General features: G+C 40.3%; 1 protein-coding gene across 1 annotated transcript in view; it reads left to right on the top strand.

The window, feature by feature from the left end:
- LOC126470407 (polyamine-transporting ATPase 13A3-like) overlaps positions 1 to 24258 on the top strand; it is a 287566-nt gene that overhangs the window by 225860 nt on the left and 37448 nt on the right. Inside the window, exons 17-18 of the mRNA XM_050098255.1 lie at positions 2789 to 2995; positions 8719 to 8942. Of these exons, the coding sequence (XP_049954212.1) occupies positions 2789 to 2995; positions 8719 to 8942 (431 nt within the window). The remainder of the gene's footprint in view (positions 1 to 2788; positions 2996 to 8718; positions 8943 to 24258) is intronic.

Genomic DNA, 24258 nt, shown 5'->3' with positions numbered 1-24258 from the left:
TACAGCACAACAGATAACTTTAATTCTTACTTTGTCAACTCCAGAGAAATTATATGATGGCACCCAGATACATTAACACTTTCTCTATTCTTTGTGCAGATAATATTGTTGAAGTGTAGGCAAAGAAAAATTTGCCATGAGGGGTCTCCCTTATTGAGATTTGAAGAACCAGTTATTATTGTAAGTTAGTTAGCAACATTACTATGTTATGATACTAACACAATATTAACACATACTTTGAAATTATCATTCTTTCATCTCAGCAATTAACCAAATGATGGCCCTTGACCTAACACTGTTCAGAAAATAAGACAAAGCTAACTGATTAAGTTCTGTCTTGACTCTAGCACTGGATTTAAGCACTTAAATCTTTTATACAACAGTATGGTATCTTTCACTGTAACCACTTTCAATATACTACTTTACTTTATATGATCAAAATATGCTACACTCAAAGATATTTTTGTTTTCATTAAGCAGTTCGTTCTTTTTATTTCATAACTAACATGTGAAGTTCAAAATTGTAACTTCAAGAAAACTTTAAACTGCAAACAACATCTACTGATTATATTAAAACTCTTTCAGTATATTTTATTAGATTAAGTTTGCAAAATTGCCTTTCCTTATAATTGTAGAATACTCAGAATCTTTTTCACTAGTATTGGGCCCTGCCTAGGTATATGTCTTAGGAAAATAAAGTTCTTTGAACCAGTGTATGATAGCCACAAATTATTTTTTTCCAAAATGCACAAAATTTACTGGCTCAAACTGTTATTACAGTTCCAAACAAAGTTCTTAACCTTTTGCTGCAGGTGATCGTTGTGGGGTTTCAATGTGGTGGCTGTGCAATCCATTCATTAGCAGCCGTGGCTCTTAATAAATTCTTCTTGGTGTTGAATTATGTTTACAATACATCCCAATTGTAAATGTCGTGCTACAATAAAACAGCAGTCTCCATCCAAGGCTGTCTAGGAAATGATTGATGCATAAGCCACTCCCATGTAAGCCTAAGATGTTGCTTCTATCATTGCTGCCTGTAGACTAACTTCATTCATCTTTGTTCTGCTTAGCTGCTGCTTGCCAAATCATTCCACCTTTTTGCCTTCCTGCATTTCCATTCCATTTGAGATGGAAACTACTACTACTTTCACATTTCACCTGTGCAGCTCTAATACCCTCAGCATGAACCAGTTTTCCAGGTGACAATATTTCTTGTAACACTTTTATCTTATTCAAAAATAAGTTGTTTTCAAAAAATGTTTTACAAAAATCTTTTACAAATTCATCTTTATGAACAAAATAAATTCTGTTGTAGACAGTGTACACTCATTTATTCTTATCTATGTTTTTATTTTACATTAGTTATGGTCAGCAGCAAATTTCTTAGGAGGGAAAAATATTGTGAAACTGAATGAATTTTTTATTCTGCAGTGGAGTGTGTGCAGATACAAAACTTCCTGGCAGATTAAAACTGTTACCCGACTGAGATTCAAACTCAGGACCTTTGCTTTCACGGGCAAGTACTCTACCAACTGAGCTACCCAAGCATGAATCACGCCCCATCTTCACAGCCTTACTTCCATCAGCGCCTCATCTTCTACCATCCAAACTTCATAGAAGTCCATGGAGGGAGGAGAACTGTGAAGTTTGGAAGGCAGGAAATGAGGTACTGATGGAAATAAAGTTGAGATGGGTTGTGAGTCATGCTTCGGGAGATAAGACAGTGGAGCACTTTCCGACAAAAGGCAAAGGCCCTAAGATCGAATGTCGGTTGGACACACAATTTTAATCTACTAGGAAGTTTCATATTGGTGCACACTTCACTGAAGAGTGAAAACTTGATTCTGGAAACAAAACCCCAGGTTGTGGCTAAGACATGTATTTGCATTATCCTCTCTTGTATGAGTGTTAGTCCCACATGTTAATTTTGGAAGGTAGAAGAGGAGGCACTGGCAGATGTAAAGCTGTGAGCATGGGTCATGAGTCATGCTTGGGTGGCACAATTGGTTGAGCACTTGCCCATGAACAGCAAAGACCCTGAGTTTGAATCTCGGTCTGGCATACAGTTTTAATCTGCCAGGAACTTTCATTATGAAATTATTTTTAGTATGTGTCAGATACAAAGGTGAGGTTGTATATGGATCTGAAACACAATTCTTAGTACTTCCTTTCTGTTAGTAATTTATTTTTGTATAATAGTAGTAAATGTCACAGAATGTTATGCCATAAGATGTACATCATTAGAGTCAACTGAAGAATAGTTATTTCAGTATTACAGAGACATAGAGTTTACATAAAAATCACAGACCAGATAACAAACAATTTTGTGAAGATATTTGGAGATACCTTGCTGAAACCAAAGAAGAGACCAGTACTGCCAATTTTTTGTTAAATCACTGAAATGCATGTCTAGTACTGCAGATAAAACCTTCCTGGTACTGTATGGATTTCAGCTCAATAGAGAGGTACATATGGCTCATACAGGGAGCAGGGATGTTCTCTAGTGAGCCGTTTTTAGTTGACAGAAGAAAGAGAAATTATAAGCATCATCATGGAAATATGTGTCAATTTAGGTGAAAATAATCTGTAGACTGATATAACAGAATTGAGGAGGGAAGTAGTTGAGAGCTCAACTTCATTGTTCATTTGTGAGTACAAGTATGAATTGAATCTGATAAGCACACTGACATGAATGGCCTGTGCCAAGTAAATTATTTAGTCAGTTATGTGTTTTCAGTTGTGACATCCATAACTCTTGCAGCATCAGCAAAAAGGTTTTCTTTTCCAGGCCCTGAAGACAGCTGATGTTGGTGTGTCATTATCTGAGGCAGAAGCTTCTGTAGCAGCACCATTTACCTCAAAACATGCTAACATTCAATGTGTTCTGCATCTTGCACGTGAAGGGCGATGCGCTCTTGTTACTAGTTTTGGGTTATTCAAATACATGGCACTTTATAGTTTGATCCAGTTTTTTTCAACCCTCATACTGTATAATGTAAGTATCCATTTAATCTCTCTTTAATTGAAGATATTAACAGTACGTTGGATTCAATGTAATCTTACCTAGGGGACAAAATGTCTATGGTACTTATTAGGACACACTACCTTCCACTGATAAGGTGAAGTGCTGAGGTGTAGACAAATGCACATAAAATTGGCATGCAAGAAACCTTGGCAATTGTGCTGAGCTTCATAAATCATTCCACAAAACATTATGCTGTATCAGAGTGTCATCTCTGAGCAGTTACTGAAATTAAGTGTTATGGATTCTCGTGTATCTACACTGAAACATTAAACTTGCCATTTTCAAGCAAACTTTCACATTTTCAACAGCTCTCAAGATACACTGTTTGATAAACTAGTTGTGTCATCTTGTGCTACCTCATGGCATATCCTTTATGTTGATCTTTCTATTGGAGACAGTAAAATTTAACTGCTTGAAAGCTGATATAATCCCTGCCTGTAAACAGTTGCATAGGCCAGAGTAGCTATTGTGGTGGTGGCATCATTAGCTGTGTCAAGCAAGCCCTCAATACCAACAAGTCTGTATCACAGAATCCAGACAGCTCTTTGTGACTTAGAACTAGAGGTCATGCACTGATCTGCAACATTTCTCCATTTTTGCCTTTTTTCACATATTTGGATCCACAGTGTTGTAAATGCTTAGTGGTAAGTGTGTTGCATCATTGTAGTGTTCTTGACATTATTGTGTGTGTGTGTGGGGGGGGGGGGGGGGGTGATTAGTTAACAACAGAATAAAAATAATTGAACTTTTTGTACACCATCTCATTTGGCATGCCTTCGTTAAATATGCTGTGAATGAAACTCGGTGTTACAGTTTCCACACACAAAATACAGTGTCAGGATAGTGTCACCATGTAAGTAAGAAGAAAATTCTTAGAATGAATCCCCTGAGATAAACTGACCATTATTAAATTTTTCTCTTTACCAATGCCGGTACACATTAATCACCCTACACTGTACAAGTGAAACATTCCTCTTTGATGTAATTATACTTTTATCTTCCAGTGTATCATGCACAAGTTCCTTATCTTAACTATTCCATGAAGTTTCGTGATTGTCGCCAGATGATGTCGACTTCTTGCCGTGTTATTTCGGCTGACAACCATTCAGCCATCTTCTGGTGAATATGTTGCACTGGACATTGTTACTTCACATTGCTAACTATATACTAAAAATTGGCACAGACACTCATGCTTAAAGGCTGCCACCACATACACAACATCTGTCAAGTTTTGCGCCCTCTTCAAATACTGCTCTCTCTATGGCATGCAGGTGCATGCAGAATGGTGACACTACATGCTGTGTGGTGTTGGTTGTGGTTGGAGCATACCAGTAGGATGTACAAAACCAATTTCTGGTGCCAAATAGAATGAGAAATCACCCCAGTTAATAATGCATATTAACTAGAAACAAGGATACCACTACACATCGGAAAACATCTTATTTAAATGAATAGTAGTAGGGGTGACCCAATGAAGCAAATAAAAATAGGTACCACGCCACTCACATAGATCTGTTAATCAGACGTCCCTGTCCCCGCTGCACTGTCAGTCAACTAGTCCTCTGTGAAACCATACTTTGTTTGATGATCAATTTGCCCTCTCTGCATCTTCAGTCAGTTACATGAGAGTTCTTCCTGTATTTTATCTATAATGGTCAAGAGACAAATAGGAAATAGGTATATATGGTTTAGCAATTCTAGGGTATCTTTTATCTCCTTTTTTAAAATAATAATCACCTCTGCTTCTTTTCATGTGGTCAATATCTTGCCTTGACTCGCACTCATTGAACACATGGATCAAGTAAGGCACTGTTTGCTCTTTTATTTCACAGCGCAGTTCCAATTGCACCAAAAACTTCTCAGCTAACAGCAAAATGCAAGCTCCTTGTACATTTAAACCATTGGTTAAAGGCTTATGGAATACTGATGTGGCATCAACCAAAATGTAAAATGTCCTGACTCTTAAAATTTATAAATATTTAACAGTTTAAATAATAATGCCATAATTTGAATACAATATTGTTTTTAGGAGCATGTTATACATAGTGTTCGTGCTGTTGTGTTTATGTGGAGCCCTCTGAGCGAAAAGTATTGTTACGATAATACACTCTATTCTCACAAGGCAGGGGTGTTGTTGTCGTCAGGAATTACCACTTCTTCAGCATGCAGGAACATGAAAGTAGGCAGTTGTAGGCGCAATGTATTGGTAGTATTAAATATCTTTTGACAGTCATGTCGCTCATGGAGTACAAAGTGAAGATCAGTTCATTTGACCAAATGGTAATGTTTGGCAGTTTCATTTCTAGTTTGTCCTGATTATTTTTGTTGTTTTGTGTGTGTGTGCGCATGTGTGTGGTGTTCCGTTCAGTTGCAAAGAAGTGAGGATAAAAATAATAATAGATATTTGGCTAACTTAGAACATATCTGTGACTTACAGTGCCCTTGCAAACAAAGGAAAATACCAATATTCTTTTAAATAAAATGCTGCAGTACGATTACAAAAGTAATATACAGGGTGTTTCAAAAATGACCGGTATATTTGAAACGGCAATAAAAACTAAACGAGCAGCGATAGAAATACACCGTTTGTTGCAATATGCTTGGGACAACAGTACATTTTCAGGCAGACAAACTTTCGAAATTACAGTACGAGGGCAGTTCAATAAGTAATGCAACACATTTTTTTTCTCGGCCAATTTTCGTTGAAAAAACCGGAAATTTCTTGTGGAATATTTTCAAACATTCCCGCTTCGTCTCGTATAGTTTCATTGACTTCCGACAGGTGGCAGCGCTGTACGGTGCTGTTAAAATGGCATCTGTAACGGATGTGCGTTGCAAACAACGGGCAGTGATCGAGTTTCTTTTGGCGGAAAACCAGGGCATCTCAGATATTCATAGGCGCTTGCAGAATGTCTACGGTGATCTGGCAGTGGACAAAAGCACGGTGAGTCATCATCGCCGCAAGGTCAAGCAAGACTGTCTGATCTCCCGCGTGCGGGCCGGCCGTGCACAGCTATGACTCCTGCAATGGCGGAGCGTGCGAACACACTCGTTCGAGATGATCGACGGATCACCATCAAACAACTCAGTGCTCAACTTGACATCTCTGTTGGTAGTGCTGTCACAATTGTTCACCAGTTGGGATATTCAAAGGTTTGTTCCCGCTGGGTCCCTCGTTGTCTAACCGAACACCATAAAGAACAAAGGAGAATCATCTGTGCGGAATTGCTTGCTCGTCATGTGGCTGAGGGTGACAATTTCTTGTCAAAGATTGTTACAGGCGATGAAACATGGGTTCATCACTTTGAACCTGAAACAAAACAGCAATCAATGGAGTGGCGCCACACCCACTCCCCTACCAAGAAAATGTTTAAAGCCATACCCTCAGTCGGTAAAGTCATGGTTACAGTTTTCTGGGACACTGAAGGGGTTATTCTGTTCAATGTCCTTCCCCATGTTCAAATGATCAACTCTGAAGTGTATTGTGCTACTCTTCAGAAATTGAAGAAACGACTTCAGCGTGTTTGTAGGCACAAAAATCTGAACGAACTTCTCCTTCTTCATGACAACGCAAGACCTCACACAAGTCTTCGCAACCGAGAGGAGCTCACAAAACTTCAGTGGACTGTTCTTCCTCATGCACCCTACAGCCCCGATCTCGCACCGTCGGATTTCCACATGTTTGGCCCAATGAAGGACGCAATCCATGGGAGGCACTACGCGGTTGATGAAGAAGTTATTGATGCAGTACGACGTTGGCTCCGACATCGACCAGTGGAATGGTACGGTGCAGGCATACAGGCCCTCATTTCAAGGTGGCGTAAGGCCGTAGCATTGAATGGAGATTACGTTGAAAAATAGTGTTGTGTAGCTAAAAGATTGGGGAATAACCTGGTGTGTTTCAATGCTGAATAAAACAACCCCTGTTTCAGAAAAAAAATGTGTTGCATTACTTATTGAACTGCCCTCGTAGTTACAATTTTCAACAACAGATGGCGCTGCGGTCTGGGAAACTCTATAGTACGATATTTTCCACATATCCACCATGCGTAGCAATAATATGGCGTAGTCTCTGAATGAAATTACCCGAAACCTTTGACAACGTGTCTGGCGGAATGGCTTCACATGCAGATGAGATGTACTGCTTCAGCTGTTCGATTGTTTCTGGATTCTGGCGGTACACCTGGTCTTTCAAGTGTCCCCACAGAAAGAAGTCACAGGGGTTCATGTCTGGCGAATAGGGAGGCCAATCCACGCCGCCTCCTGTATGTTCAGGAAATTAAAGACGTCGGCCGTGCGATGTGACCGGGCACCATCTTGCATAAACCACGAGGTGTTCGCAGTGCCGTCTAAGGCAGTTTGTACCGCCACAAATTCACGAAGAATGTCCAGATAGCATGATGCAGTAATCGTTTTGGATCTGAAAAATGGGCCAATGATTCCTTTGGAAGAAATGGCGGCCCAGACCAGTACTTTTTGAGGATGCAGGGACAATGGGACTGCAACATGGGGCTTTTCGGTTCCCCATATGCGCCAGTTCTGTTTATTGATGAAGCCGTCCAGGTAAAAATAAGCTTCGTCAGTAACCAAATGCTGCCCACATGCATATTGCCGTCATCAATCCTGCGCACTATATCGTTAGCGAATGTCTCTCGTGCAGCAATGGTAGCGGCGCTGAGGGGTTGCCGCGTTTGAATTTTGTATGAATAGAGGTGTAAACTCTGGCGCATGAGACGATACGTGGACGTTGGCGTCATTTGGACCGCAGCTGCAACACGGCGAACGGAAACCCGAGGCCACTGTTGGATCACCTGCTGCACTAGCTGCGCGTTGCCCTCTGTGGCTGCCGTACGCAGTCGCCCTACCTTTCCAGCACGTTCATCCGTCACGTTCCCAGTCCGTTGAAATTTTTCAAACAGATCCTTTATTGTATCGCTTTTCGGTCCTTTGGTTACATTAAACTTCCGTTGAAAACTTCGTCTTGTTGCAACAACACTGTGTTCTAGGCGGTGGAATTCCAACACCAGAAAAATCCTCTGTTCTAAGGAATAAACCATGTTGTCTACAGCACACTTGCACGCTGTGAACAGCACACGCTTACAGCAGAAAGACGATGTACAGAATGGCGCACCCACAGACTGCGTTGTCTTCTATATCTTTCACATCACTTGCAGCGCCATCTGTTGTTGAAAATTGTAACTACTGTAATTTCTAAAGTTTGTCCGCCTGAAAATGTACTGTTGTCCCAAGCATATTGCAACAAACGGTGTATATCTATCGCTGCTCGTTTAGTTTTTATTGCCGTTTCAAATATACCGGTCATTTTTGAAACACCCTGTAGCTGATTTAAGTTAAGTATACATTCATTCTCGCACAATTTCAAGTTGTTACTAGTAATTTTTGTTTAGCTTGCTTATACAGATTGAGTGTGTACAATCTCTAGCAGAAGAAACTTGAAGATTTACACATTTTGTAACTAAATACGTAAGACATAAGGTGACAGTGGCCTTAGTACCATGTTATTAATAATGTAACTCCAATTGATGATAAAACTACAGTTCTCTCATTTATGAGCTACATGCTTTGTTGTCAGTATTCTTCTTAGCTGTAATTAGGATAGGATACAATTTCTCTCTTCATTGATGTACTGACCGTGCATATTTTCTCTGACGGTTTGTTTCTAATTTTTGCAGCGCAGTTCCATATTAGGAGATATGCAGTTCCTGTACATAGATTTAGTTATCACAACATCACTTACTCTAGTTATGGGACTGACAGGTCCTTCAAAGAAATTAGTCCCACAGAGGCCTACCGGGAGCTTAGTATCACTTGCTAACATAGTGCCATTAACAATTCATGTTATGTTAGTGGCATTGATGCAGATAGCAAGTTTACTTTTTCTTACGCAACAAAACTGGTAAGTCCTTCTAATATGTTTTGATGTTGTCATGTCTATGCTGAAGCAATTCATTTTGTATTTCATTACTGACATAAAATGCAATATGACAATTGACAATACACGCAGATGTACTGCCAGTGTGTTATGTAGCAGCTGTAATTGACGTATTTGTAATTTTTATTTAATTTTTATATATGGTGAAAAGTATTTAAACTGACAAACTCTGGGAGGTTGTAGGGGACATAAAAACAAATATTTTTCCCTAATGTCAAACCGGTGGAGGCCGTATTACACACTTCAGTTGTGGGCAAATGCTGTCCACCACTGTAGTAGTGCATTGTCCCTGTTTACTAATAGAGCGATACACCTGGAGTGAGTACAGTGATATGGTTGGTGCCTACTAGCAGCAGGAACAATTCAAGATACTCCTGGGGTTTTTGCCAGTGTCAGACAGAACGTGATCCGATGTTGTAACCTTTGTTTACGTGTCAATGGAGGCATTTTTGAAAATGCACTGTAACTGACATTTGGTTGTGTTAATGTGTTGTCTCTTGGTCTTAAAAAAATGGAAAAGTGTTTGTTGGTTTAATTAATTTGCCACCAGAGAATCTTCCTCTTCTTGTTTAAATACTCCTCATAGGAAAAAATGACATTAGGGAAAAATATTTGTTTTGATGTCCCCTACAACCTCCCAGAGTTTGTCGGTTTAAATACTTTTCACCCTGTATATACCGGGTGATCAAAAAGTCAGTATAAATTTGAAAACTGAATAAATCACTGAATTATGTAGATAGAGAGGTAGAAATTGACACACATGCTTGTAATGACATGGGGTTTTATTAGAACCAAAAAATACAAAAGTTCAAAATATGTCTGACAGATGGCGTTTCATCTGATCAGAATAGGAATAATTAGCATAACAAAGTAAGACAAAGCAAAGATGATGTTCTTTACAGGAAATGCTCAATGTGTCCACCATAATTCCTCAACAATAGCTGTAGTCGAGGAATAATGTTGTGAACAGCACTGTAAAGCATGTCCAGAGTTACGGGGAGGCATAGGCGTCGGATGTTGTCTTTCATCATCCCACACACACACACACACACACACACACACACACACACACACACACACTAGCACATACTGCCACATGGCAACAGAACAACAGTAGTAAGAAATGAGGCAAGTGGCAGCGAAGGGCAAGAGGTAGGAGATGGTGCAACAGCACAGGAAGTAAATACGAGTGTGGTACTAATGAGAACTTGCCATTGTACAGGCAGGAGTAATGTTTCATGCAGATATATGAAAGGGGGGTTGCGCACCCAACAGAATAGAGGGAGAGGAGGACTACTACTGAAGGGGGGGGGGGGGGGGGGTTGCGCACCCAGCAGAATAGAGAGAGAGGAGGACTACTACTGAAAGAATAGGTTGGATGATGAGGCCTAAACTAAAGTGATGTGTACAGTGTGGTGGTGAGATGCAAGTAGCTGATAAAAAATTTGGGAGGGGGGGGGAGGGATAGTATAGGTGATAGTTGGCACTGAGAGCAGCGAGTTGAGGAAAAGGGGGGGTGGGGGTAGGTAATGCTTTGCTACGTAGTTGGCAATTGATATGCCTCACATGCCCCCAGGGTTATACCAGATGTCCAGGAATTAGGGAACTAACCCTGCTCCAGGGCTGGGTATGTATTCCTGAGCTGGGAACTGGTGAGTGCTACCAGTCTTTTATATTTATGGGCTTAGGCGTTTTTACCAACAACATGTGGTGCTGTGGAGCAACGTTGGGACACCAGTGGTGAAAGCTGCAACAACTTTGTTGCCTCTGAATCACCTAATCACCTGAAAGCTCCGATGTCACTGCGAATTGTGATGAAGATCATCTGACTAACTTTCCCTCTTTCAAATGTGAGTGGCATACAGTGGTGTATTAGCATTCTGAGGGTGGAAGGTGGATGTGGGAACTGTCTGCCCAGCTGTCCCAATATGTGTTAGCAACATGTATTAGGAACTGCCCATTGTTAATAACACATCTGAGCCAACACAGGATATTTCATCTGTTTAGCCATTGGCAGACATTCCTGGCAGGTCCTGACAAGCACAGTGTGTCATTATGTTGGTGAATGAGAGCTCCAAAATTAAGCAGGTAAATGGAACCTGATGTGTATCACGCTGCTGGGGGTGCTATAAGAACACAGCCCAGGTAAACAATGCAAAACAAGTTGATTAGTAAATACATAAACTGGGCAGTAGATGTCTCAGTCAGAGTTGCACATTGACACAGTATTTGTTGGGCTGACAGCCCCAAAAAATATCAAAGTTAATTTCTGAGCTCACTTCGGAATGAAAAAATTAATAACACAATACTCTATGGTGGCCAATACCGAAGTCCACACATGTCCCTGGTGCAGAGGCTATGTCTCAGCAAAGCCTGGTGATGACAGTGGCTGCTACACACAGTGGAGGTTGCTGGATGGAAAATGGCATCAAAGATCTTAATGGTTTGTCATAAAGCCTCTGACTGATGAAACACTACTACAGCCATGGCCTGAGCCTGAGAGCACATTAGAAATGAAACTGCTGTAGCACAGCCCAGGCACTGAAGTAAATACTGTTAATGTGCCAGAGCACAGCTGGAACTATCTGCAGCCCTGTGCAATTACACTGCCGCTTGCTGGACCAGTGGGCACATGAAACCTTGTGGCTGTTGTCTGCTGGAGTGGCCCCTGTGGCTTTGCTGTGTAGGCCACTCACTTGATACTGATGTATGACTGTTTGCTATGTAAGAGGCTAAACAGCCCTGGCATAGGATCCTCTTCCTCCCCCTCCATTGGACAAAATGATGTGACATATCTCAAAGTCCCAGGAAGTGATGGTATCGCTGCCATCAACCTGCGAATCTGGCGAATCTTATGGGCTGCAGTTTGACATCCATGCGTATGGGCATCTGGGTCGTGGGTGAGCTTATCTTGTCAGCATCCAGAGATTGCACAACCTGTTGCAGTGGTGGCTGGAGGTTGTTAGCAGTTGTCCTTGGTGTTGAGGTGTCTGACTCTGGAACAAAAAGCTTTGAGAGATTTCCCGTTGAAGGGGTCAGCACACTGTAAGGGTATACCTTGTTGAGGTGTTTGTGAAAATCGGAGCCATCTTGGAGTTGCACCTTGATTATTGCCTCACCTAAGAGATGTGCCATAACTGCCAGTAACCATTGTACATGCGCTGACTTGAGTGGGAATCCCTGGAGGGAAGATGACATTCTTTTCAAGGTATATTTTTGAGAAAACTTATAGAACCAGCATTTGAAGCTGACTGCAGAAAGATTTACTGTCGCCAACATACATTTTGCATAAGGACTATGAAGATAAGAGAAAATAGGGCTTGTACAGAGGTGTATAGGTAGTTGTTTTTCCCCTCATTCTATTTGTGAGAGGAATTGAAAGCAAGTGACTAGAAGTGGGGCAGGGTATCGTCTGCTGTGCACCATACAGTTGCTAAGCAGACTATGTAAGCAAGTGTAGATGTAGAGTTGCAGTTGATGCAGCCTTCCATGCAGTTTTTCAACGAGACTACACCTGTCTTGTGGGGAGGAGTAGTAGGAGGCTAAAAACAATGTGAACACCTCATCCAATTCATGTTGCAGGTGCAGTTTGGGCATTTGTGTCTTGAACATGCAAGCAGACCTCTTCACCAGACTGCTATATGCCTGATAGAAGGGCACCATGTGCACCTAGTAGATGCCATTTTTTGAACAAAAGATGCCAAATTCAGTGGATGATGATGATGATAATAATAATAATAATAATAATAATAATAATAATAATTAATGGCGTGTGACGAGGGCCTCCCGTTGGTTAGACCACTCGCCTGGTGAAAGTCTTTTGATTTGACACCACTTCGGCAACTTGCACGTCGATGGGGATGAAATGAAGATGATTAGGACAACACAACTTCCAGTCCCTGAGCGGTGAAAATCTCCGACCTAGCTGGGATTCGAACCCGGGCTCTTAGGATTGACATTCTGTTGTGCTGACCACTCAGCTACTGGGGGCGGACCCTAATGATGGTATGACTCATATCCAGTGAGGAGTTCTTAAGCTTAAAGTGATCACTGTGGAGTCCTTCATCAGGCAAGTGGACAAATATTGTGTCTCAAACTATGGTCTGTGTGTGCAGTTATTTTCACTGGAGGTTTGCACAATGGAAATGGCAGTGTCTGAACAGATCTTGTAACTTTGCTATCCACTCCCTACACAGTTGTCCACTGAGCTTATGGCAGCCACAGTGTGCAGTTAGGAGTCAAAATACTCTAGTAAGCACGACTTCAATCATTTATGGGTTGAGCTGCTGCAGTAAATGTTAAAATTCAGGGCCGCCATATGCCAAAAACAATGCACACTGCTGAACATCACCTGTGATGCCATGTGCTAGGAAGTATTATTAAAGCTGAGTCATTTAGTTTCTTCATGGCTACACCCTTTTGTGAAGTGTCTGGGATGATGTTGGCACCATTTGGAACCTTTTCACTAGCAGATCAATGCGTGACAGGTGGCTGAAGATTTCCTGTGCTGGCATGATGGTGGCAGTCATCCACTCCAGCATCAGTTCTTGAGTTCGTAGCATATTCTATAGAAACTGTGACACTTGGGTGGTAACATCTGTTGGCTCAGCCATGTTGGAATAGAAAGTAAATGTCAGTTCACTTGAAACTTGGAAGTTACATGAAAGGGAACACCATCTACCTGTAACATAGCACAAGCATCAAAAACTGAGTTCAACAGAAAAACACCTTGTCACCAACTGGTGCGCACCGTGTCGCTGGAAGTGAAATAAGAAAACATTCCAGATAAACATAAACAATGCAGAACAAGTTTATTAGTAAACATGTGAATTCAGATCTCCTCCTTGGAGTAAGTTTTTACAATAACAGTGTATAGTTAAGTAGTAATTCCACTTGAATAGAATAGTAATTGTTTGTTGAGCTGATGGCGCCAGGAAATATTAATTTCCAAGTTCACTTTGGAATGAAGAAGTTAAAAATACAAAGCACTAAGACTGCAAATACAAAAGTCCACACATGTGCCCAGTGCAGAGGCCACGTCTCACCAAAGCCAGGTGACAGCACAGCCATCTCTGCACAGAGAAGGTTGCTGGCTGCAATATGGTGTCAAAGATCCTGATGGCTCCTTAGCAGTTGTCACCTGGCCCAGAGAGCTCATTAGGATGAACTGCTCTAGCCTGCCTCTTACACCAGCCAAAACACTGTGAAGACACCAAGACACAGCTGCTATGGCAGCACATGACCCCCAGATGCAGGTTGGTCTCGGGGGCCAGCCATCTCTTGTGATGATCACGAAGTCACCTCTGGTCCAGTGGATGCATGAAACCTTCTGGCTGTCATGTGCTGGAGTGACCCCCGCAGCTTCATTGTGTAGGCCACCCACTTGATGGTGATGTATGACTGTTGGGTGTGTGAGAGGGCGAACAAGCTCAGCATAGCAGAACTCTTCTGGTAAATAGCAGTCATGTAGGGAAAGTTAAATGCAGAGGAGAGAGCGGATAGGTGGAAAGAGTACATTGAAGACCTCTATGAGGTGGAGATTTGTCTGATGTTATAGAAGAAGCAGCAGGTGTTGATTTAGAAGAGATAGGGGAGCTAGTATTAGATTCAGAATTTAAGAGAGCTTTGGAGGACTTAAGATCAAATAAGGCAGAAAGAATTGATAAAATTCCATCAGAAATTCTAAAATCAGTATGAGAAGTGACAACAAAACAACTATTCACATTGGTGTGTAGAATGCATGAGTCTGGCAATATACCATCTGTCTTGTGGAAAAATATTATCCACACAATTCTGAAGACTGCAAGAGCTGCCAAGTGCAAGAATTATCGCACAGTTGCTGACAAGAATAATGTACAGAAGAGTGTAAAAGAAAATTGAGGATGTGTTAAATGACGATCAGTGTGGCTTTAGGAAGATAAAGGAACCAGAAAGGCGATTCTGACATTGTGGTTAATGGAAGCAGGACTAGAGAAAAACCAAGACACGTTCATAGGATTTGTCGCCCTGGAAAATGCATTTGACAGTGTAGAATGGTGCAAGATGTTCAAAATTCTGAGAAAAATAGGGGTAAATTATCAGGAGAGATGGGTAATATACAATATGTACAAGAACCAAGAGGGAATAATAAGAGTGGACAACCAAAAACGAAATGCACAGATTAAAAATGGTGTTTAAAACAGGGATGTAGTCTTTTGCCCCTACTGTTCAATCTGTACATCGAAGAAGCAATGATGGAATAGAAGACAGGTTCAGGAGTGGAATTAAAATTCGAGGTGAAAGGGTAGCAATGATTAGCTTCACTAATGACATTGCTATTCTCAGTGAAAGTGAAGAAGAATTAAATGATCTGTTGAATGGAATGGACAGTCTAATGAGTACAAATATGGACGGTAGAGTAAATCGAAGAAAGACGAAAGTAATGATAAGTAGCAGAAATGAGAACAGCAAGAAACTTATCAAGATTGATGGTCACAAAGTAGATTAAATTGAGGAATTCTGCTACCTAGGCAGTAGAATGACGAATGACAGATGGAGCAAAGAGGACACAGACTAGCACTGGTAAGAAGGACATTTGTGGCCAAAAGAAGTCTATTAGTATCAAACATAGGCCTTAATTTGAAGAAGAAATTTCTTGAGAGTGTGTGTTTGGAGCACAGCATTGTATGGTAGTGAAACATGCACTGTGGGAAAACTGGAACTGAGGAGAATCAAAGCATTTGAGATGTGGTGCTACAGATGAATGTTGAAAATTAGGTGGACTGATAAAGCAAGGAGTGATAAGGTTCTGCGCAGAATCAGAGAGGAAAGAAATATATGGAAAACATTGGCAAGGAAAAGGGACAGGATGATAGGACATTTGTTAAGACCTCAGGGACTGACTTCTATGGTACTAGAGGGAGCTGTAGAGGGCAAAAACTGTAGAGGAAGACAGAGATTGGAATACATCCAGCAGATAATTGTGGATGCAGGTTGCAAGTGCTAATCTGAGATGAAGAGGTTGGCACAGGAGAGAGATTCGTTGCAGGCTGCATCAAACCAGTCAGAAGACTGACGAATCAAAAGGGGTGGGGGAGGGGGAGGGGAGGGGAAGGCAGGCCAGTGTGCACTTGCTATGTTTGCTGAGACGAGGAGGCAGTTCTGCTGATGCTGCAGATACACAAATGAAACTGACTGCCTGAGTTCTAAGGTCATTCTCAGTTCTTTTAGACAGTTGGCTGGATAGGTGAAGACAGCTAGCATCGCATGTGAGTTGTAAGCAGTGTTCACTATTTGTAACATTGGATGTCTGATCAGGAGCCAGGATGTAAACTAGAGGCTCTGGCAATTCAGTGATTTTCACAAATATGAATTTCTCAGCCTCCACTATCAAGAGGAGAATTTGAGGGTGCCCCTCAATATGTTAGGCATGCTGTACACAAAGGAAGTAGCTACTTGTGTAATAGACTATGTTAGTTGTACACATGGGTGTTTTTCTAGAACAGAACTTTTATTTCTTCAGATCAGCACAAGCCTATTTGTAAACTGCAGGAGCATACATGCTGAGCAGAATTAGTCTAGCTTATTAAAGATTGTAATACCCACAGTAGTATTTGCAACAGAAAGCTGACTGAAAGCGGAAGTTAATAGGAGCAAAATCCTAAATTTGTACTGAAACGTATATTGTAAGACTAGGCTAAACCAGTGGTGATGGCATATTTATTGCCTTATAAAACTTAGTAGTATCTAGTGAAGTTATTGCAGATTCAAAAATTGAAGTAAACTGGGTGAAAGTAAGCTTCAAATGCAAATCAGTCATGGTAACTGGATACGCATATTGACCACTTGCCTCAGAAGCTGTAATGGCAGGGTGCTTCAGAGAAAATTTGAAGAATATCACAATAAATTTCCTGATTATGCTATAGTAATAGCCAACTATAGAGTGGGAGTCGTGCAGTTAAAACTAGTATCTGAGACGGAAATTGGTGTGTAATTGTTGTGAATTTTTTTTTTTTTCTAAAATATGTTTTGAGCAGTTAGAGAAAAACTCATGAGGACAATATTTTAGACCATCTACTAACAAAAAGACTGTAAAATTTTGAAACAGTTAACATGTAGGAAGGGGTCATTGACCATAAGACAGTTTTAGCATAAATGATTACATGTGTTACTAGTAATATTGAGAAAGGTAGGAAAATATTTTTGTTTAGCAAGAGTCACAGGAAACAATTTACAGATTATCTGAGTAGTCATCATCAAATATTCAGCTCTAATAGTGCAGATGTGGAGCAGAAATGGAAAAAATTCAAAAGCATAATACAATATATGTTAGACCAGTATGGCCCAAGGAAGGTTGTGAGGAATGGGAAAGATCTGTTGTGGTTCAATAATCATGTTATAATGTTGTTTCAAATCAAAGAGAGCTTCATCACAGGTCTGAGCAAAGTAAAATCTTTATTGACAAACAAAGGGTGAACAAAACCAAAATGAGCATAAGTAGAGCAAGCCAAAACGCATTCATTGACTAAGAAAGCAAATTTTGCCAGCTGATCTAAGAATTTTAAATTTTGGTCTTGTGTAAAATCAGTAAATGGATTAAAATCAGCCATTCAGTCACTCAGTGACCATACTGGTACTGAAACAAAAGATGAGAGAGAGGACCCAAAGATAACTGAATGTACTCTTCGGAAAGTGTTTCACTGTGAAAGGTCATAATGTGGTTCCTTTTTACAGTCACCACATGAATGATAAAACTGAAGATATTCAGAGAAGCTACTACAAAGTAGGAAACCAGCTAAAATTGCTCGACAGCGGAAAGACATGTGAACCAGATGAGATACCTCTAAGACTGTAGAGAGATAATGTAACAGAACTTGCTCACTTTCTAACAACAGTTATTGCAGGTTGCTGGGGCTATGAAGGGTACCAAGACTGTTTCACTTGTGTACCAAGTAATTTATGTCCAAATACAAATGTTTTTCAAAAAAATGTCCACAGGAATCTGATAGAAACTGTTTCCCTAACTTCCAGAGTCTTGTAGGTAATGTGAAAGTGATTTGATTTTGAGTGGGTAAAGTGCATTATTTGGGAATTTGCCGTTTTGTATTTTAACACAGTGCTCGAAACTTTTCAAGTTATCAGTGACTCAATGGGTAGAGGTGTGTCATTTGGAGAGAAAACTGAATATAAAGTTATATTTAGGGATAACATGTTTATATAAAATAAAAACAGGATTGGACCTAAAAGAGAGCATTGATGGACTCCTTGTAAAATTACCATTCAGTCTGAGAAATAATTTTTTGTGCCTGATGTTGCAACTACCCTTTGCTTTCACACAGTGTAATACAATTTGAACCATTGAACACTACTCTTGATTACATATCTTTCTGATTTATGCAGCAGTAGGGTGTGGTTCATGCAGACAGTACTTGCACAGTTAGAGCACCCTGATGAAGCAGGACATGCCCTTCTGGTGTCTGAGCTGAGAACTTTCCATGATAGCTGAGGAGTATGTGCCTATGGCACTGGGAGTCCAAGCAGTGTCACCATGCCACATGGCCATAGCCATTTGCTATGCCTGGATGGTGCCCTTGGAGTGAGGCCCTTTGTCAGAATATGTGACACCAGGTGATACAGTTCATAATGAAATAGATTAAAAATACATTAAAAAAGATTAAAAATAGAAAATAAAAGATTAAGTTCCAGCTGATCTACTTGATAGGCATGATAATTATGTTGCTGATAATTACAATCCTGTAGCATTCTGACTTTGGTTTCACAATGGAAGAAGAGCAGCTCCATGAAAATAGAAGACAATATTCACTGCAATATGTAGTTTGCACCAAAATGAATAGTTCTACATTCTTACGAACTAAACACCATTTCTTAATAGAACACACTGAGAACATGTTTAAAGAGGTAGCAGCATTTGACTGTACACACCCTCAGGGGGCAAGATTCGAAAGTAGTGTGAGGTTGTAATTAATATTTGGTACTCAACTTTAGAAAAAGAAACCTTATTGGTTTACTTGCTCATAGGGATTACTTGGTGAGTATTGCTAGGGAGATGAGAGAAGGCATCTCCAGTAGCCCCAGACCCATATTGAACGAGAAGGGAAACTGCCAAGGTAAAGAAACTGAGCCATTTAGTGTCTGCTCTAGGCAGTGGCTCAGAGCAGAAGAGGGAGATATTTTTCTTTCACAACTCCATGAGCCCACAGTCTCACAAGTGAGGTGATCCTGTGATTTGATTGACAGCACAGCTGTGCTGATGTCGATTCAGCCTGCTCTGGTGTGAACTGGTTGATTGTTGTTATATCAGCTGAAAGGTGAAGGACAAAAGGCAGCCTGCTTGTAAAATTTAAATAATAAAAATTATTCATGTAAGGGACTTGGGGCACCATGCACATCTCCTTCCTTTTCCCTGAAAAAATTCAGCATGGGTGAATTTGACAACCCCAGTGGGACCCTAAATCTAGGGGTAACAATATTTTAATTTCATTTAACAATTCGGTATTTTAATTTCATTTAACAACTCGAAAATCTTGGAATGTGAGTATAATTATTGTGTCACTGTGTGATGACTACAGTTAGTGACACAGGACTGCGATGGCAGCGGCATTACAAAGGTAGCCAGAGCTGGTTTCAGAGAGAGTGTTAAGGAGTACAAGGTATGGAAGGGCTAGGACATAATGTAAAAATAATCAGCACACATTTACAGTCAGTTTTTAAAGCTTAAGGAAGGATGTCGTTGATTGGCTTCTAGCATTATTGGAAGAGATAACGGACCCAGTATGTTTTGTAATAGGATTTGTATGACTTTGAAAGGCCTCCTCATCATACTGCAGATGTTGTTGTTTTTAAATGACATGGGCACTCAACGTCCAGTGCACTTATGGTGATTGGGTAACCACCAGCTGGTTGCCAACCTGACAAAGTCACGGAACAGAATTCTGAGACAAAGCTGTTTGTTTTAACTGTAATCAGGGAGGATGAAAGCATTGTAATGAAATTTATTTAAAGTTAATTGCACCACCAATTATGTCCTCTAAGTAACACTGTATCTATTTAATTGACCAAAGAAAAGCTGCAAAACTTAAAATGCAAAATGCGTTAATGTTCAGAAGGCACAAAGTCAACTACTTGATCAAATCTTTCTGAGTATCATCTAGGATGACATACTAAAGATGTTTAACCAACAATAAGTATAAAATGATGACTAAAAAACATGATGCTTCCCATTACACTATTGCATCTTGTAAACAAATAATAAAATTTAGGACAGACGTCTGAAGGGTGATTCGTTCAAGCCAAATTTATGTTATCACAAAAGTAAGGTAATTAAGTTCAATTAAACTGAATAGAAAGATTGTAGAAATAACTGATGACAGTAAAACATCAAATGAACAGATAAACACAGTAATAAGCTTATTGTTTGAAACAGTAACAAAAGTAAGTAATTCATAAGACTAATACAAAATAATAGTTTTAATTAATGAAGACAACTGTAGATGACATTACAGTTCATGACAGCTAAAAATAAGTTGTCATTAACTTTAGAACTTCGCCTCAGCACAATCCACTGAAATTAGGCCAAGAAAGTGATCAGCTGGATTCGCTGTATGTGTCCTACTACATGCTCAGCCCCAGAATAGCAAGCAGGGTGGGAGAGACTGTCGGTACAGTTTTGTTAAGTAAAATATTGGGCTTGTGGAATGCCTTAATATGAGTGCCAGCTTGATCTAGTGATTTGTTGCTTCTGCTTGTGCCATCAGCTAATCTAAGGACTTGAGCAGTTCATTGTTGTTAGTATCCACAAGAACAGAGAAGACTGGATTTATGCTGATGAGAAGTTAAATTTCAGACGGAATAACAGGAATGGTTTGATCGTGGCATTCAGAGTTTCTTTCAGTTATACAGAGAACCAAAATCTGTGTGTGTTACACACTGTATGTGGAATGAAATTCTGATTGGAACACACAAGTGATATAAGACTGGGCTATAGCGTGGGCATACAGGGTGTTCAGAAATTCCTGTTACAAACTTGTAGGATTTGTAGAGGGGAGTGAGTCAATAATATATTGAAGTAGAACCCATGTCTGGAAATATACTGTTTCTCTGCTACACCGATTGAAAACATGTTGGTAATGCAACCACTTTTATGAATAATTGATTAGGTGAGACCCAGTACATCACATGCTTTACAATTCCACTGATTAATAACCAAAGAAATTGCTTGTGTACTCATTGAGGGGTTCTCTTCATTACAAAGCATCATGGTCTCTTCCAATTCAGGTGCACGGCATCTCTTTGGAGCACCACCGTCATGCGTTCTGACACTGTAGGTATACTTTCTCAAAGTTGTTGCATAATTGTGATGAACAGGGTATGCGATTGAATCAAATGTTGTGAGGAACAAGCTTGGTAAAGGTGAAAAGCAGCCCTTCCATTACCATGAGCTTTGCCATTCAGAAGGATCATGTTGGTATATTCTGCAAATGTGTACTAAACAATGTTGCTTTAACACTCAGACACGTGAATGAGACTCAAACCAGGTCAGACAGGTCAAATGACATCAGCTGATCTGATGTAATGACTCCCCAACATGACTAACCTGTTGTGTACTTACCTAGCAAAATATTTTCAAATGACTGTATCATGGAAATGGTATGTTTCCAGACATGGGTTCCTATTCAAAATAGTATGCATGTGCCTCCTCTAAAAGTCCTAGAAGTTCATAACAGGAATTTTCAAACACCATGTATAACTAGCTGATTCTTATGTGGTGGAACAAAAGTTGCATCAGTTCAACTATCAGTCAGGGACCAGTGTTGAATTTGTTTTGTATGAGAAACTGTCTTATGTATGATCCAAGAAGAAACTGAATCTACAATAGATACTGAATTGTCACTCATGTGTAACTAAAGAATCAGACCTGCATCATCTGTGTCTACCTGGAGACTGGCCATGTGGGCTGGTGCTGGGTTGCACTTATTTAACTGCATCTGAACTATACGTGGTTCACATTAATTAAACCTTCCGGGCTGGATTGCCGTGGTCCATATATAAAACTGCTTCTCCTTCCTGACGTTTCGTTGCCTACTGCGGGCAACATCTTCTGAGGTGAGTCGGCGACTGGCTGCTAGGCGCTGGAGGTCCCGCTTATATAGAGCGCTTAGATGGCGCCACCACTCATCACGTACTTTTGACTTTAAAACTATCTCTGGCTAGTGCCATCTCTCTCGATTATAGGTAATCGATAGCCACTTCGTTGGTACAGAGCCGACCGCCATATCTTGTCTAGTTTTAATCGTTCTTCTGTTTTATTAAAATTATTTTCGTGCTTGTAGATCTCTGTAGCTTCTCTATACATGCGGGTATAATAATGTGAGGTCCTAGCTATCACATTTGTCTCATTAAATTTTATTTTGTGATCACCATCTTTGAAAACGTGTTCCGCTACAGCTGATTTGTCAATTTGTCCCAATCTACAGTTCCTTTTGTATTCCGTCAGGCGGGTATTAGCACTCCTTTTAGTTGTTCCAATATAAACCATGCCATAGCTACATGGAATTTTATACACACCTGGGGTAGCTAAGGGGTGTCGTGCATCTTACACCGATCTTAAACTTTCACTAATTTTCTTGGTAGGTCGAAAGATTGTCTCCACTTGAAACTTGGCCAAAACTTTCCTAATATGGTCCGTGATGTTATGTATAAATGGAAGAAAAACTTTTCCAGCTGACGGTTGTTGTTGTTGTCGTGTATTTTTGGACACTTTTCTTCTAGGGTGGAATGCTCGATCTATTTCGTTGTCAGTGTACCCATTTCTCTTGAAAGCCATTCGCAAATGGCTTAATTCATCTTGCAAATAAATTGGCTCACAGATGTTATTAGCCCAGTCCACTAAAGTTTTTATGACTCGTCTCTTCTGCCTAGGATGATGATTCGAACCATTATGTAGGTAACGATCGGTGTGTGTGTGTCTTTCCTATAACCTTGTGCCCTAAAGTCCCATCTGCCCATTTAATAACCAATACATCAAAAAAATTTAGTTGTCCATTACTCTCTTTCTCCATGGTGAATTGTATCTTCGGATTGAAACTGTTTATGTACACCAAAAAATCACTCAGTTCCTCTTCAGCATGATTCCATATCACAAACGTGTCATCCACGTATCGATAACATTTCAAAGGGCTTTTTTTGGCCGACTGCAACACTTGTTGTTCGAAAAATTCCATAAATAGATTAGCAATAGCAGGGCTCAGAGGGCTACCCATGGCTACCCCATCAATTTGTTCATAAAACTCGTTGTTATATTGAAAATAAGTCAAGGATAGACAATGTTGAAACAAAGCTATTATATCAGTAGGAAACATATCAGCTATGTAAGAAAGAGCTTTGTCAACAGGGACCATGGTGAACAGGGATACTACATCGAAACTGACAAGGATGTCACTTGGACTAACTGTGATCTCCCTCAGTTTTTCGATAAAATGCATGGAATTTTTAATATGAGTGTCAGTTTTACCTATGTACGGTTGCAACAAAGAAGCAAGATATCTAGCCAGCTCTTGAGTAGGAGCCCCAACGGCGCTTACTATCAGTTTCAATGGGACATTGGGCTTGTGTACCTTAGGTAACCCATACAGTCTAGGAGGGTAAGCTACCGATTTGCAAAGATATTTTTTATCTTCTGTAGGAATGGAAGAGCTTTTTATTAATTGCTGGGTAGCACTTAACACTTTCGTTGTATGGTCCTTTTTCAGTTTTTTATAGGTGGTAGGATCCAAGAGGTCACTGATCTTTCTAGGATAATCCTCACTCTTCAGCACGACAGTAGCATTACCCTTATCAGCAGTAAGTACTATAATATTCCTGTCCTCATTGATCTCCCGTAATGCCTTCCTTTCTCCTAGAGATAAATTACTGTTGGGTGGCTTGGCTTTACGTAATATCCTGGCTGTTTCCATCCTGATTTCATCGGCAGAATGCGGTGATAACAGACAAATCCCTGCTTCTATATTGGCAACAATATCTTCCGTGGGAATCTGTGATAGAATGATAGCAAAATTTCCTCCTTTCGAGAGAACAGAGACTTGCTCCTTGGATGGTTCTTTCCCGGACAAGTTGATAACTGTATGGGAATTGTCTGTAGTCAATGTTTCTGGTTTTTGTAAATGCTCAAACTTCTTCTTCTGCCTATTAGAAGACACTTCTGCGCTAAGTTCCATAGATGTAAATGTCAATCTATCCACCTTATTCCCATCACCCAACTACATAGTATTGCTAATACGTAAAT

This window comes from Schistocerca serialis, chromosome 3, assembly GCF_023864345.2.
Source record: "Schistocerca serialis cubense isolate TAMUIC-IGC-003099 chromosome 3, iqSchSeri2.2, whole genome shotgun sequence".
Lineage (NCBI taxonomy): Eukaryota > Metazoa > Arthropoda > Insecta > Orthoptera > Acrididae > Schistocerca > Schistocerca serialis.
Note: the sequence above shows the minus strand (reverse complement) of the source record. Positions and strands in the feature narration are given on the sequence as shown.